The sequence below is a fragment of the Hemiscyllium ocellatum genome, chromosome X, assembly GCF_020745735.1.
Source record: "Hemiscyllium ocellatum isolate sHemOce1 chromosome X, sHemOce1.pat.X.cur, whole genome shotgun sequence".
Lineage (NCBI taxonomy): Eukaryota > Metazoa > Chordata > Chondrichthyes > Orectolobiformes > Hemiscylliidae > Hemiscyllium > Hemiscyllium ocellatum.
This window is the reverse complement of record NC_083453.1, coordinates 19,590,016-19,607,266: the sequence shown is the minus strand read 5'-3', so window position 1 is coordinate 19,607,266 and position 17,251 is coordinate 19,590,016. Positions and strand designations below refer to the sequence as shown.

The window sequence follows — 17,251 nt, the reverse complement described above, 5'->3', positions numbered from 1 at the left end:
ACTGAGGGATAGGATTTATGAGTATCTGGAAAGACACTGCTTGATTAGGGACAGCCAGCACGGATTTGTGAAGGGTAGGTCTTGCCTTACAAGTCTTATTGAATTCTTTGAGGAGGTGACCAAGCATGTGGATGAGGATAGAGCAGTGGATGTAGTGTACATGGATTTTAGTAAGGCATTTGATAAGGTTCCCCATGGTAGGTTTATGCGGAAAGTCAGGAGGCATGGGATAGAGGGAAATTTGGCCAATTGGATAGAAAACTGGCTAACTGGTCGAAGTCAGAGAGTGGCGGTAGATGGTAAATATTCAGCCTGGAGCCCAGTTACAAGTGGAGTTCCGCAGGGATCAGTTCTGGGTCCTCTGCTGTTTGTAATTTTTATTAATGACTTGGATGAGGGAGTCGAAGGGTGGGTCAGTAAATTTGCAGATGATACGAAGATTGGTGGGTTGTGGACAGTGAGGAGGGCTGTTGTCGGCTGCAAAGGGACTTAGATATGATGCAGAGCTGGGCTGAGGAGTGGTAGATGGAGTTCAACCCTGCCAAGTGTGAGGTTGTCCATTTTGGAAGAACAAATAAGAATGCGGAATACAGCGTTAATGGAAGGGTTCTTAGTCAGATGGAGGAACAGAGGGATCTTGGGGTCTATGTACATAGATCTTTGAAAGTTGCCACTCAGGTGGATAGAGCTTAAGAAGGCCTATGGTGTATTAGCGTTCATTAGCAGAGGGATTGAATTCAAGAGTCGTGAAGTGATGTTGCAGCTGTACAGGACTTTGGTTAGGCCACATTTGGAGTAGTGTGCGCAGTTCTGGTCGCCTCACTTTAGGAAAGATGTGGAAGCTTTGGAGAGGGTGCAGAGAAGATTTACCAGGATGTTGCCTGGAATGGAGAATAGGTCGTACGAGGATAGGTTGAGAGTTCTCGGCCTTTTCTCGTTGGAACGGCGAAGGATGAGGGGTGACTTGATAGAGGTTTATAAGATGATCAGAGGAATAGATAGAGTAGACAGTCAGAAACTTTTTCCCCGGGTACAACAGAGTGTTACAAGGGGGCATAAATTTAAGGTGAAGGGTGGAAGGTATAGGGGAGATGTCAGGGGTGGGTTCTTTACCCAGAGAGTGGTGGGGGCATGGAATGCGCTGCCCGTGGGAGTGGTAGAGTCAGAATCATTGGCGACCTTTAAGCGGCAATTGGATAGGTACATGGATGGGTGCTTAATCTAGGATAGATGTTTGGCACAACATCGTGGGCCGAAGGGCCTGTTCTGTGCTGTATTGTTCTATGTTCTATGTATTTAGACCCTATATACCGACCACTGCAGCGGACAGCTACTGACAACCGGAAGCGGCAGATTCAAACCAGTATAAATGCCGGAGGAATCAGCACACAAGTGCTTCACAGGAGGCTCCCAAGCACTGAAGATGTCACCTAGAAAGGGGACGAAACGTTTGCAAGAAAAACTCCCAGCTCGGCAAACAGAACCACAACAACAAGCACCCGAGCTACAAATCTTCTCACAAACTTTGAACATATAAAATTCTTATGTGACTTGGCAGGGGAGATATGGAGAGATTATCTTCCTTTGTGTGAGAGTCTAGGACCAGAGGGCATCATCTCAGAATAAGGGCTCGCGCATTTAAGACAGAGATGAGGACGAATGTTTTCTCTCTGAGGGGAGTGAATCTGTAGAATTCTTTACCACCGAGGGCTGTCGAGGCTGCGTTATTATTCAAGGTTGAGATAGACAGACTTTTAATCAGGAAGGGAATTGAGAGTGTGTGGGGGGAAAGGCAGGAAAGTGGAGTTGAGGATGATCAGATCGGCCATGATCTCATTGAATGGTGGGGCAGATTCGATGGGCTGAATGGCCTACTTCTACTCCCATGTCTTATGGTCTCATACATCCATTACAGCTGCCTTTGACCGAGACCAGTCAGTGTGAAGAGGCAGAAGGAGCAGGCATGATGCTTATTGTGTCCCCTGCAGTGGTCTCTACCTCAAGTATTCTGTGGGACACTGTTCAAAGCTAAGTAATTACAACTGGTAAATACTTTACCCCCAACTGTACAACTTAGTAATTTATATCACTTCATTCTCGGTAACCAAAGTTATTTCCAAAATATAATTAGCACAGAACATGGTTTTGTAGGCATCAAATGAACAGAAAAGTTGAACATGTAATCTCACCTTACCTAGAAATATCAATTCCCTTTTCCTACCTACCAAACTTTCAAAGCAATTAATTGATTATGAAGCTTTTTAATGATTGTTTCTGCATAACAAGGTGCCATCTCTATTTTGCCCATGTTTTGTAAATGATGGTATATTGTTGAAAACACAACTTTCAGATTAAATAAGAGTAGGTGTGTGATAAAGGTTATATTTTAATTGACCTTTAGGATCGCGCCACTAATGAGGATTACAAATAACTGAGGTGTATCTGTGAAGTCTCACTGTAGCTTTCTTTTGTCAAGTTGCTAAGAATTGTTCTGTATCTTTTCCCAGTACATGCCTGCCACCACAGCAATACAAGGGACATACATTCCTCAGTACAACCCAATGCCTCCCTCCAACGTATCTGTCGAGGTAAGTCCCTTGAAACCCGAGACTTGCTGACTGTTCTTGTAGCGTAGACTGCAGGAGGCCATTCATCCCAGCGTCCTAGCTCTTTGCAGGAGCAATCCAATCTTATCCCACTGCCACACTCACTCCTGTTGTATGTTTCCCGGTTTCAGAGTTTTGTCCATATTTCTTTAAAAATATACAGTGATCTCCATCTCAAGTATACCAACTAGGAAACTGGTTAACAGCGGATGAACTGGTTTCACCAATATGGCTAAGAGATTTTCATCAAATCACTTGAGGCGGTTTGTGAAGCTGAGGCTCCACATAGTACCAGTGCAGCCAGTATACAGAAAGAAAGGGAGTTTTCACTCTGTCCAGATAAATCTCTGTCCACAGCTGACAGAATTGCCCCCTGTTCACTTTCAAAATTCTTTTGATTTTTCAAGAATCTTCTATTAAATCTCCTCTTGGCTTCTTTTGCTCCAGTGGAAATAGTTTCAGGATTTGTAGTGTCTCCACATATCTGTTATTTCTCACCTTGGTGAATCTACACCGTTCACACTCTTAATGTCCTTTCCGTAATGAGGAATGAGCACGTGCTTTGTATCACTTTATCATTCTTTCTTTGTTCTTATACTCTTTTTCTGAAATCCTGGCATTTTATCTACCTACAGTCACATGTTCCAGGATTGTGGATTTGAGTCTTGCAAACTTTTTCAAGTTTGGCCTCTCCATAATGTTTGACCTCACAAAACTCCATCTGCCACCAGCCTTCTCAAGCAAGTCAGTCCTGGACAATGGGATTCTTTTCTCAAATTTAGTATTTCCCCTCTCAACATCGAGCATTTGGAGATTAGCTAGATTGGTAGCCTGTTACAGTTCACTCTGGGAGTTGGGGTTGCTATGGCATCATGCACTTTTACATGCATGTTCTCATCTGGAGCGATGGACAGTGATACAACTTCTGACCAGGAATCTCTCTTGCTCTTACTGTCCACTATTGGCCTATGTTGAAAAGATTTTCAACTTAACACACTTCTCTTGTGTATCAAGCCCTAGAGTGGGGCTTCAACTGGGAGCTTCTAGTTCAAGAAGTAGGGACACCAGCCCACTGCGTCACAATATCTCCTCAGCTTAATCTTAGCATAGTTCAAATACAAGAAGTACCTCCCTCCTACACTGGCCCAGTTTGAACCTTGAAGCAATTGTCTTTCTTTGGCATCCATCCACTTAGCATTTCTGTGCAAATTATGGCAGGTTAGTGGTGAATTCCAGATGGTTACACTAACTAGGAAACTTGTTAACAGCGGATGAACTGATTTCACCAATATGGCTGAGAGATCTTCTTCAAATCACTCGAGGCAGTTTGTGAAGCTGAGGCTCCACAGAGTACCAGTGCAGCCATTTTGAGATCCTCCTGATTGATTGAGCAACAAGCTTACCAACAGCCAGGATAAGTGGCCACTGGCCGTTTAAACCATCTCCTAGTTCTGTTATGTTGCTTATTATATCGCAGTGCCTGGCAATGGGTATCACATAGCCATTGGCAACACAGAACCGACTGGCATGAGCAGGTCCTGGACCAGGAGATGTAAACGGAGCTGTCGGGCAGAGCTGCTTCAACTTGGGGCTGTTTGTTAAGTACCCTGCTGCTGCGAATCACGTATAAAAAGCACTCGGCTACACTTTGGGTTCTCGGGATGTTAACTCAGGGTGTTTAGTGATACGAGTGCACGAGGGTGGGACACCAGGCTTTTGAACTCTGACCAATCATTAGATTTCTCCATCATCCTCACCGTTCCTTTGCCAAGCCTTGACTGTAAACAACATGGGAAAGCTTGCTTGTGTGACAGCTTCATGTTTTCCCATTGCAGGAACCCAGTGGCCAGCAGCAGCAGGTTGCTATGGAAACATCCTCTGAACATGCAACCTATTCCTACCAGCACAGCAAGTAAATCTGAGGTAGGAAGCTAATCCTCTCAGTACGACATTTCTGTTGCACCTCTTCAAGTTGCTCCTTCATCCCTGAAAGTTCTGTTCCTCATGTGAAACGTCCACCTGTCCCACATTCTCTCTAGACACCCGTCTCTTGCTGATGCCACTCTTGATGACATCTTCTGTGAACTACACATGGAGTCCTGTCTTCCATGTTTCTTTTATTCCACTGCCAGGAGACAATGGTCTGTTGGCTAGCAACTTCCTGTGCATGTGACATTCTTCATGTCCCCACTCTTACTCAGGTATTGCTCGCCAAGAGGTAAGGAATGATGGGTACAAACCTCTCTTTGAGCGCCAACCTAGGACTCAAGCATCTGGCCACTTTTAGTTTTGATTGAACGGATGGGCAACAAGAACAGATCAAGGCTGGGACCCAGGAAGACTGGGAAATTAGATTAAGGAAGGAATAAAAACGGACTGGAGAGCAGGGAAAATGGGATCAGAGCTGGGCAGTTTGCAGTGTGAATAGGCTGCAACATAGCGTTAGAATGTGAATCTTTCCAATCTGAGCATTTTGAAAATGCTCTTCTCTGGATTACATCAAAATCCACCCCTAACATAAGGCAAACCACCACAAGTAACATCAAACCCCGAAACCACGCTGACAGGCAAGCAAGGCACCCTTTAACAGGGAGAAACATACCTGGATATATACTTGTGTGTGTATATAGTGTTTTCTACGACTGATTAATGCACCAAAGCACTTTTTACAGCCAATTAAGAATTTTTGTAGTCACTGCAGGAAATACACCAAGCTCCTGCAATCTGGAAAATGACAATGACCAGTTACTTCTTTTCTGGGATGTTAATGAAGAGAGAATTGTTGAGCAGGAAACCAGAGATAATGTCACCAGCCCCCTTTCCCCATCTTTGAAATAGTGCCAAAGAATCTTTTACAATCCATCTGAGTAAGCAAATATGGCATTGGTGTAACATCACAACCAAAAGACAGTACCTCCAACAGTCCCTCAGTAAAGCCTTCCAACAGTGCCTCAGTACAGTCCTGGAGTGATAGGCTGTATTTTTACACACAAGTCTTGAAGTAGGATTTGAACCTGCCATCTTGCAGTTCAGAATCAAGAGACCATCACTGACACAAGTCCGAGACTGGTGTTTGTCATAGTCCAATACCTGAATAGAAAACGTCATTCTTAAAATGATTGATACTAAGAGTCCCTTGCATTGTACTGAAATCTTTCTTTAGATTAACTATTAGACTAACTCTCCAATAACTGGGGAGTCCAGAACTAGAGGTCAGAGTCTAATGATATGGGATTGGCCATTTAGAACTGAGATGAGGAGAATTTTTTTCATCTAAAAGGTGGTCGGCCTGTGGAATTTTCTGTCACAGGAAGTGACTGAGACCAAAATATTGAATGTTTCTGAGAAAGAGCTGGATATATTTCTTCCGGACTAAAGGGATCAAAAGGTATGAGGAGAAAGCAGGTACAGGGGGACTGAGTTGGATGATCAGCCATGATCATGTTAACCCCTCTAAGGGCTGAATGGCCTACTCCTGCTCCTATCTACTATGTTTTTAACTAAAAGCAAATCTTAGAAGGGCGTAACAAGGGCCAGTGCATAATTATAGACACTCACTGCTGAGAGTTACACATGAATAGCACATGGGTGAATTACCAGTGGAATTCAATGGCACCCGTGGAACTACAAACCAATATATAAGAGGTTCATTAGTGTCAGGCTTGCAGTATTCCCTAGCAATTTATATCAGTCCTGGGCTCAAATCTCCCTTCAGGTAAGTCATAGAATCGATATTGATTTGTCTGACGATTTGTGGGCTGTCTCTAGAAAATGTATATGACTGTGGAAGCTGCTGTAAAAAAAAGTTGCTTCATTATCAATCTGACAGGAAATGGAAGCTGCCAACTGTACCTGGTCCAGGTTTACTTTATGTGGCCAAGGCTGAAGTAGCTTCACAGAGTCTTCAATTGTGAGGGAAATGGAGGATGGCTACATGCAGTGGCCCATCATCTGCATCTCCTCAGGGAAACGAGGGCTCAGAACGTAGCGCGTAGACCACAAACAGGCCCTGACCAACCAGTGCCCTTTTAAAATGCATTATGCAACTACCCTGAGGGTTCATACGGTACAAGAAACAGGCCATGCACAGCAGAGAAAAAAAAACTGGAGGCAACATTGGGGTGAAGCCTTGCCAGTGTCAACCCCATCTCGAGAGAGAGAGCAACAAGGGATGCTGTGAGTTTGCACAGATCTGTTTTAAGTCTTGTTTTCTTTTCTTCCAGATGTGAGAGTGAGAAGATGAATGAATCAGCTCTCCTGAATCGGTGTGAACCTGAAACCAGACTGCTCTGGAGGGGGTGGGATGGGGGGAGGGGGGAGGGGGGGCAAAAACAACGAGAAATTTTTGCACAAGATTTGGGGAAAAAATCACAAACGTTTTTCCTTTCATTTGTAAGACATTCAACAAAGGAAGAAAAAAAAACACAGCTATTTTGATAAACTTTCTACTTCAGTTAACCAGACATACCAAAATCGGTGGCAGAATCTGTGGAAAAGAGGTTTATTTTGATACGGAAAGAGAGCTTATTTTTTTGAAAGTGCAACTATAGCAAATCATTATTTAAGCATTCTGAAACTGCTCAGAGTGAGAGAGGAGAAGATTACACATCAAATGTCTTTTTAACCGTGATTAGTTTTTTTTTGTTTTGTAAAATATCCAGGTTGATTTGAGTTCAAACCTTCACTAGGTGGAGTCCATGACCTTGTACAGTTACAACCTTAACAATGAATTGATTGTCTGTTGCTGCCATGACGATGATGTAGAGATTAGTGCGGTTTCAATTTTCTCCTTTTTAACATCCTCTGTGGGAACACTAACAAAAAAACAAACAGACAACTTCAAATTATGGTTTCTCTTCATCTGTGTTCTGACCTACACCTCCCCAAGCACCTTCCCTCCCGTTCCCACTTTACTTGGAAAAGATTGTGGCTTTGGTTGAGTTGAATTAGTTCCAGTCGATGGCCCATTTCACGTATAGCTTCAAGGATTGTTCCAAACAATCAAAATCAAAAAGTCATACAGTGTGCATGGAGACCTTTGACCCATCATCTCTGTGCTGGCTTTTTGAAAAAGTGATTCAAATTCTCCGTATTTCCCTGCAAATATTTCCTTCATTCCTCTTTCGAAAGTTCTGATTGAATCTGCTTCTACCACTCTTTCAGGCAGTATGTGGACATATGTAATAAAATTCTCCTCGTCTCCCTCCTTCACTTCAATACTGTAAATTAGTGTCTATGACTTTGAGAGAGCAATGCCAAACGTGGTAAAATAGGCCTACAGCTTGCACTTTCATTAATGCTTTTAGGATGAGGTTTATAAACCAGCACAATAATTTCGGAGCTAATCAGAGAAAGAACCTCTTAGAGTGATTTACCAGCCAAAAGTGTTCATGATTCAGCTGGATGCTGTAAGGGGAGAGTTCAGCTGCTGGGGTCATTTTATAAATGTGACTATTATTTGTCGTCATTGATTTTAAAGGGAGCTTGAGTGGCTTTGAGTCACATAGTTCTCCCAAAAGCATACCTTTGCTATGCTCCCATTAAAAGATTTTTAAAAACTTGTATAAAAAAAGAAAGCAAAGATAAAACAGCCTGCTTGATTAGCACTTGATCCACCATTTCCAACATCCCCTCCCTCAATAGCAGCAGTGTGTACTATCTATAGGATGAATTGCGGAAATTCACCCAAGTTGATTAGACAGCACCTTCCAAACCCACGACCACTTCCATCTAGAAGGACAAAGGCAGTAGATACATGGGAACACATAGGAATTCCCCTCCAAGTCACTCATTTTCCTGACTTGGAAATAAATCACCATTCCTGTAGTGTTGCTGGGTCAAAATCCTGGAACTCCCTCCCGTTGTGGGTCTCCCTGCAGCACATGGACTGCAGCAGTTCAATAAGGCAACTCACCCCCACCTTCTCAAGGGGCAATAAATGCTGGCCTAACCAGCAACACCACATCTTGTGAATGAATAAAAAAATGACATTTGCCATATAGAAAGAACCACATTTACTTGGAGTGAATAGATATAATTCCAGCACTAAAAACATTTACAATATATTGATTCTCTCAAATGAACGGGGCTAGGTCTTTTTGTGTTGTGTGTGGAAAGAAGCTTTTTAAATGTGCAAGTAGCCCCAAGATCAAGACATTTGAGCTGACTGGGTATTGGAAAGGCCATCGAAGTACATGAGATCCTCTACCCAGGGTACATGGCTGAATATTTATCAGATCCTCCCTCTATCATCTCACAGGAAAACTGACAGCTTCGCAATGATATCTCACTGGTCCCAGTCCTCTCTTTCACCTGATTTTATCACCATACCCTGAATTGAAAGGTGCCAACTAAGCCTAAATTATTTTGCTATCTGTGTGAAAACTCTGGTTGTGTGAGGAGAAATCTCTAATATTATGTGAATTTTATGTCATTCATTTGTGTCAGTTAAGACAATGAGGATGACATGGCGCTTTAGGAGAATCTAACAAAGTCCAGTTAGTTGAAAGGATTCCTCATTTGATTTTGAATGCCCCTGGTCACTTTCTAAATGATGAACAAAGGGAGTCTAACTGAGAGATGGCTGACTGATTATGCAACAACTTCAATTCATTCACGTGCTGGCTTTGTTTCATTGTGAGATTTGCAAATCTCAGGCATTATTATGGTTATCCTCCATATGTGTGTAAAACAGCTCACTCATGCCCATAGTGAGCCCACCTCCAGTCCTGCCCAGTCAACACCCACTGACACTTACCCTCATGGGTAAATAAGTCAAGGATGCCATACACAAACCCCTATTGTCAGGACTCTCAGGTAAATGGGAGTGTGTGTGATAAGAATGGTCACAAGAGGGAGCCCTTTCACTGTGTGGCCCTGTTCCAACTTGATGCATCCCACAGCTTCCAGAACAGTGAAGCTGATCAAAAACAGCTGCATTTTAAACTAGTTCAGATTTGTTTTCATTCAAAGATGGCTGGTTCTCTAGAGGGAGTTTTGTTTTAATATGACATCTATTGAAAAACATGCATCTTGGAAGTGTCTTTGTGCTGGATGTAGCCCATTTGTAACACTGCCCAGGTGTCAGCTTGGCAGGTGGCAACTGTTGAAAGGTTGTGGGTTCAGGTCTCATTCCCATTAGAGCACAAGATAAGGGCTGAAGCTTCACAGTAGACTTGGAACTGAATGATAAAAATTTATTGCAGCAGGAGGCCATTTGGCCTTACTCTGTGTGCATGTGCTGGATCTTTGTTGTCTTTCAGATGTTAACCCAAAATCCTGTCTGCTTCTTAAAGTGGACACAAAAAAATACCATAGCACTATTTGAAGTGCAAGGAATTTTAGACTATATGTTGTAGGAGTAGAAGTAGGCCATTCAGCCCATCAAGTCAACTCTACCAATCAATGATGTCACTGCTGCTCTGATAATCTTCAACTCCACTTTCCTGCCTTTTCTCTATAACCCTTGATTCCCTTCCTGATTAAAAATTTGTTTTAGCCTTGAATCATCGCTTGAAGATGTCCTAAATTTAATCTCTCTCTATCCTATCATGTAGAACACTAAAATAGTGGTGAACTAGTTGATCTAAACACGGCCTTTACCTTACAATAACCTCTTGTAATGTCCTCACTGATTATCAGTTAGTTAATCCCATATCACTTGCTCTGAACACTCTCAACCTACCAACCAGGCAACAAAAAGCAATGGCATAACTGTCTTGTCTGATTTTACCCTCCATAATCCTTCCCTACGGCTAAGAATATGGAGCTGAATGAAGATTGAGACATTCATTTCTCCCCCATCTCCCTTCACCCTCGACGATCAACATAGCCATCCGACCTATGTTTCCCTTCTGAAGCGATCTGTACCTGCATGACAGTCAAGCTCAGTAATCATGTTAAGACATCCAGCTGTTTCTTGAGTTTATTTACCAGTAATTGCTCAAGAAATTATGAGCATTTGAGCCCTCAGTAATTTTCTCTGAGCAGAAGGGAGCCATTCATAACACAGGCCTCGGAGTTCACTTGTGGCCTACATTTTGGGCGGCACGGTGGCACAGTGGTTAGCACTGCTGCCTCACAGCGCTTGAGACCCGGGTTCAATTCCCGCCTCAGGCAACTGACTGTGTGGAGTTTGCACGTTCTCCCCGTGTCTGCGTGGGTTTCCTCCCACAGTCCAAAGATGTGCGGGTCAGGTGAATTGGCCAAGCTAAATTGCCCGTAGTGTTAGGTAAGGGGTAAATGTAGGGGTATGGGTGGGTTGCGCTTCGGCGGGTCGGTGTGGACTTGTTGGGCCGAAGGGCCTGTTTCCACACTGTAAATCTAATCTAATCTCCTCAGTAGGCCACAGTTATCAGTCAGTTTATAGTGAGATGTCGCTGGGTTGCATACGAGTGAGGGGCTGAGGGAAACAATGAAGTCATTTTCAAATGAAAATAAAAAGTGAAGTGGGGACAGGAACTAGCTGAATTGCTTCGCTCAGAAGGTGTATAAACTGATTGCTTGCCTGGACACTCAGACAGATCTGTGGCCTCTGACATAGAAATGAGGGCCCGACAGTGAAATCTGGGACAAATGTGTTCTTGGCTTGCTGAAATGAATACAGCTCCTAACTTTGTACTCCCTCACACACCCACACTTCCAAAGTCAGTATCTTGGGGATTTGATAACTATTTCTGGAAGATGTGCACAAAAATATAGATATTTTTTAGCAATCATGGAAATTTTGTGTAAAACCACACAAAAGAACACTGATGGAGAAACGGGTAACTTGAAGTTGTGTTCTGGATTATTTTCTTGGGTTTTTTTCTCTCTCTCTGCTACTTGCTGCGTTAAATGATTTTTTTGACCTAGATTTATTAGCTGGCTTTGAGATGCGAATATATTTACGTGTGTGTGTTTTTTTAAAAAAAGCTGCTGCAATGCATTGAACTGTCTTTTAAAGCTTTGCGGAAAATTAGAGTGGGGAGGGTGGGCCATTAGAGATGGTGATTTCTTCACTGTTTTATCGCTGACCTTTGAAAACAAGAAATGAATTCAACTCTTAGTAGAAATGAGAAAAAAAATGTTTGCTTCAAAATGAAATGTTTCAACTGAACACTTTTATAGATTTTTTTTTAAAAAAACAGATGTTTGGAGAGAGAGAGAGAGAGGAGAGGCAGATGCAATTTCTTTTTAGTAAATCTAGATGCCACAGCTTGTTTTTTTAAAAAATTTGTTGATAAGGGTATGCTTTGTCAATGTTACAGTTATGTTGAGTTCTATTTTGTGCTAAAGATAGTCTTTATTTGAATTTTTTTGTTACTGAGAGTGGACACATTTGTAAAGAGACTTTTTTTTTGTTTCCTTTAATTTGTAAAGTGAATGCTGTTCATTAGTGTCGGTTAAGGCATCAATTTTGGAAGAAAATGATGTTTGCCACGTCTTAAGTGCGGTAAGCTATAAAACTCCAATCCATTCCCCCTCCCTACAACTCCTGGTTGCTGTGTGGTATTCTGTGCTGGCCCAGAATGGGTTATCCCAACTGAAGGAGGGTGGATTCGGGCTGGGGGGAGGATGGTTTTGAGATTTAGGCAACTGGGCAGGAACAAGGCCTGGGAAATGTCCTAGGCCAAAGGCTGAGTGTGTACAACAAGGGGTTCCTGGTAAGGAATGAAGAGTCAGTTTTAACCAACCTTATCCAGTAATACAGTTCAATTGGGACCGTCCAACTCAACTGGATCAAAGAGGAAAATTGAATGATTTAAAGCAAGTCTGCTCAGATCTATTCTCCCCGACCGCCTCAAATTTCAGTCAGGCCGAGCTCTTCATTTTGGGTAAAGTTACAGTCTCAAGGTGGAATTTATCAGCTTTCAAGAAGGCTGAGGAAATGAAAGCTTCCCCCCAGTACAGGACACTTCTCTCAGTGCTGTCTGACCCAATGGAGGTTTCCGTCAACATCCACGGAGCAGGCCAACATGTTCCTCTCCTCCTTCCAAAATGCACAGGCATGAACAAGGGGAAATGCCCTGTGCAATCTGACCTTCATCTCAGAATGGGGGAAGAGCTGTCCACTGTCATCCAGCTAAAATGGCAGCATGGGACCCATTCACAGTGCTCACTTCTGAGGCATAAGAGAGCCAAGAGAAAGCACCATGGGTGGAAGTGCAGATGGAAATTCCTCCCAGCCCTTGTCCCTTTTTTTCCCAGCACATAGTTCTTGACCCTCCAAATTCTGCCTTTGAGTTGTTGCAAACAAATTTGTCTGAAATTGGTGCCTGTGCTGCCTAGTTCCTAGTTAGAGACAAGACAACTGACTGGGTACTGTCAGAGAGTTTTATTTACCAAAGAGTCTCAATCCATCCACCAGTCATTGAAGAAGCTTTATCTCCACTTTATCGTGTTTGTTTTTGGACCTTACTGGACCAGCTTCACCTTGTGGTTCCTCTAGTTCCAGGTGCACCTTTTTGTACAGTATGCCTTGCTGCTGGTTTCTTATGGTTCATTATTGCAACCATGAAAGAATCTTTTCACTGTCCATGCAACCACATCTCTCTCACTCGCACACTCACTCACTCACTCACACACACCAAAATGTATTTTGAAACTATGAAATTACTGACTGATATGTGTGTTTCTGAAGCTTTTCTTGAAGTGTGGGGCAATTGTAACCTGGCCCTGGCTCCTTGCTATTGAAAACCAGGGAGGGAACAGTCTCTGTCATACTCGCTATCAAGTCCTTACACTCAGTCCTATAAATTGCAGATCCTACTCTACTTTAGAAGCAATATATCTGTGGTGAGTTCTGTGTATGACCAGTTATTGATCTCTGAGCACATAAATCGAGACTGACACTTCGGTGCAGTCCTTGTCGGGGAGGAGGGGGTGCCTGTTATTGGTCAGCAACAAGCAAAAATCCCGCGTCCCTATTTTGGAAAGAGTCAGGAACTCCCTCAGCAATTTACTGCCCTTTCCCCCAGCCAATGTCATGAAAAGAAAGCAAAGGTGGCTTTGCCAGTTGTCTCACTCAGCTGCTATTTGTGGGAGCTTGCTGTGCACAAAAATGGCTGCCATGTTAAAATTGCACTCACTGATCAGCAGTGTGCCATTTTATTGAGTTTCTAGAACTGCATCCACCTTAGGAAGGCAGTCGTTGTCTTACGAAAATGCTTTTTGTTAGCTGATCATTTTTGCTTCAGTGGAAGATAGTTGAAGATTCACTTTGGTTTTCCCCATTCTTGGCCACATGACCAAAGCAATGTTGTTTTCTTTTTAAATTTAGGGAACAGTCATTGTTAGGAACAGCTACAGCTGACCGACCCATCTACAGCCCATTCTCCCTCACCCTGTCCAACCCAAGACTCATGGCATTTCTTCCTTCTTTCATCAAATCCACGGCCTTTCAAAACTGCTTTAACCATATACCATCTCCTGATTTAGGCCATATTTCCTCTGTTCCCTCAGCCTCAGTGGTGTCTTGTATGATTGTCTTTGACTTAAATAAGAAAATCTAAGTGCTGTTATTGACTGCAAACAGAGGATCAGTTTCCTCAACACCCCTCTCCAAGTTCGTGGCTGTTCACGATCTCTGTTCTATTTCCAAATTACAGCATGCTGCACACGTCACACGGGACAGGACTGATCGAGATAAAGACAAGGACAAATTATAGATCTTTATATTACTAACCTAATTCTTCAAAATTGACTTGGTTCCGATTATTTCATTCAATTATCTCAACTTTTCACTGAACTCAAACCTCCACCTTTTATAAATCAGATACTGTCGCATGTCCTTGGCAGTTTTGGGCCTATAACAGGCCATTACAGGCTCCCAAATCTGGGTGCATTCATGAAATTGTTTCTTGATTTCACATTTCTCTAATTCTACTAGGAATTTCATAGTTTCAAAAGATTATCTGCTGCTGTTAAACCATACGAGAGACCGTAGTGTAGAGTCTGAATTTGACTCCTCGCAACTGTCTCCACCCGATGACCACAGTGCAAATGTAACTGCTTCTTGCTTCCATGGTGTTAAGTTCCCCTCTCCACCACACCCAAATGCATGCTTTAACAAGGTGACAGATACAAACTGCAGTAAAAATCAGCAAAGTGACAATTTGGTGGAAGTTTATTACCATTATCAGGTTCTAATGATCTTCTTGTACCTATGTGCTGCCAAATTGTTAGTAAGTAGTGAGGGGACATTGAAATCGGGACTGGAGGATTCAACTGAGAAAACTGGGCCTGGCAAGGCCTTCCCTATCCAGAAACCAGATTGGTTTAGGAGATATGTCTCACACAAATGATGACACTGGCACAGTTTGATCAGAGTGAATACCCTGTACCCCTTTCACAAGGAGTGAATGTTGACCTCAGAAGGTGTCCCAAAGAAGGTTAACTTCTTGTCGAGGTATTCAGGTCCTCAAGAAGCCAAGGTGACAACTTAACGCCAGGATGGCACATCCTCAATTTCCTTTAAACCTGGGACCTTAATGTTGATTTTCCTGGCCCTCCTCACTTGTGCCCTTCCCAAGAAGTGGGCAGGGAATGTGCTTATAAGCCCTCATTCTCAAGAGCCAGAAGCTAACAAGTACATAAGACACACCTAAGAGTAAGTGTCTCAAGTTTTGCTCTGAAGTCTACCCTTCATCTGTTAGTCTCCTTTTCATCTGGCTAGGACCCTGCTGTGTATTGGGATCACGCCCCATCGCTACTTAGCGGCAAAACCCGGCCAGACTCGCTCCTTTCTGAAAGTGAATGTTCAGTGACACACATCTAGTTTCCATTGGCTTTCTCCACAGTTACTACTTAAGCCAATTTGTCAATGGTGCACACTTGTTTCAATTACGATTCATCACAAAATAGTGGGGAGGGTGGGGCAGAGGGAGTGATTAATGCCAACAGTGCCAAGATTAATGCCAAGAGGAGTGCCGATGAGGGTGGGAGGGAGAGGAGTGTGGGAGAGTGAGTAAGTGTGAGGAATGAGTGTGAGTAAAGGTGAGGAATGAGTGTGAGTAAAAGTGAGGAATGAGACTGAGTAAATGTGAGGAATGAATGAGTAAAGGTGAGGAGAGTGATTGGAGGATGTGGGTGTGTGAAGACAGAGAGCAGGGAGCATAGTGTAAAATTAGCCAATTAAATCATGCTTATTGGAATCTTGTCATCAAAATCTGGTTTGCAGATAAATCAGACAAAATCCCCGAGGGCTGGGAATTTGAAATAAACATAGAAAATGGCTGGAAATGAAAGGCCAGAGACTATATTGAGTCTTGTCTTTCACCATTGAGTCTGTATTTTCACATATAAAGCACGCATTCTAAGGGCACAGAAACTGTTGGAACTTTAAAACAAATCTACTCTTGCCAAACATGATCATAGCAGGAGTAGTTTGAAAAGATTGAGAGTTTACACACACACACACACACACACACACATTCAGCATTTCCTTTTGAAAACATTCATGTGGAAGACATTGGAGGTTGTGCATAGTGAATTCACAAATTGATAGAAATAGCTCATTTTCCAATGAGACACAAACTCCGGTGTAACATTACCTTGGAAGCTACTGGTATCTTTGTGTGAGGGTCACATCGCCTCCAAATGGAAGGCCTATTCTTACATTCTGCTTGTGGTAAAACAATGTCACAAAGTTATACTGCTACACTGGGTTGTGGTGGGGTGCGTGGGGGACAGGGAAGAGAGGGGAAGCAAATGTTATTCCGTGAGGAACTTGTTAGAAATGTAAAGGATTCTCAGAATGATCGGCACATTCGGATAATGTGATGTACTGCCTTTGTTTTGAGAAAAAAACTGTATGGACTGAACAGAAATTCTATTAAATGGATTATTTTTTTGTCAACTTACAATGCTAACTTCAATGGTTGCAAAAAAGTTTTTTTTATAAGTTAGTGGCATTACAACTCTTCATTGTTTTAAGATTTTTAAGAAATTATTTCATGAGATATGGATTGTCGCTGGCAAAACTTATTGCCCATCCCTAATGCACTGCAGCAACTCACTAAGACTCCTTAGACAGCACCTTCCAAACCAATGGCCACTTCCATCAGAAGGACAAGGGCAAAAGTTTAATGGGAACACCACCCCCTGCAAGTTCCCCTCCAAGCCACTCACCATCCCGACTTGAAAATATATTGCTGTTTCTTCACTGTCGCTGGGTCAAAATCCTGGAATTTGCTCCCTAAGGGTTTTGTGCCCACACTCCAAGAATGCAGCTCACCACCACCTACTCAAGAGCCTAACCAGCAATGTTCACATCCCATGAACAACTAAAGAATAATTGCCCTCAGTAGTTCAGACTCGACTACATTGCTGTGGGTCTGGAGTCACATGTAGGCCAGACCAGGTAAGGATGGCTGATTTCCCTTTCCTAAAGGGTATTAGTGAATCAGATGGTTTTGTGAAACAATTGATGTTAGTTGTCATGGTCATCATTCCCCAGACTAGCATTCAATTCCAGACTGTATTAATTGAATTTAAATTCCATCAGCTACCATGGTGGGATTTGAAATCATGACCCCAGAGCATTAACTTGGAGCTAAGTTCAGTGATGTTATCATCTTTCCTGCTGCTAAATGAGCTGATCTCAGCCAGGGCCTCACATAGCACCACACTGTTAGTCTTGGTGCCTTTTGAGAAAAGGTGGGGTG

At 42.9% G+C, this 17,251-nt stretch overlaps 1 protein-coding gene across 7 annotated transcripts in view; it reads left to right on the top strand.

Moving 5' to 3' along the window:
• LOC132805834 (RNA-binding motif, single-stranded-interacting protein 2-like) overlaps positions 1-16,443 on the top strand; it is a 339,644-nt gene extending 323,201 nt beyond the window's left edge. For 6 of the 7 annotated variants that reach the window (XM_060821132.1, XM_060821130.1, XM_060821137.1 and 3 more), the window contains exons 12-14: positions 2,508-2,588; positions 4,442-4,529; positions 6,830-16,443. In XM_060821132.1, coding sequence (XP_060677115.1) covers positions 2,508-2,588; positions 4,442-4,522 — 162 coding nt within the window. In that variant the 3' untranslated portion in view covers positions 4,523-4,529; positions 6,830-16,443. The remainder of the gene's footprint in view (positions 1-2,507; positions 2,589-4,441; positions 4,530-6,829) is intronic. The other variant, XM_060821135.1, reaches the window with a different exon arrangement.
• Positions 16,444-17,251: the final 808 nt, after the last annotated feature.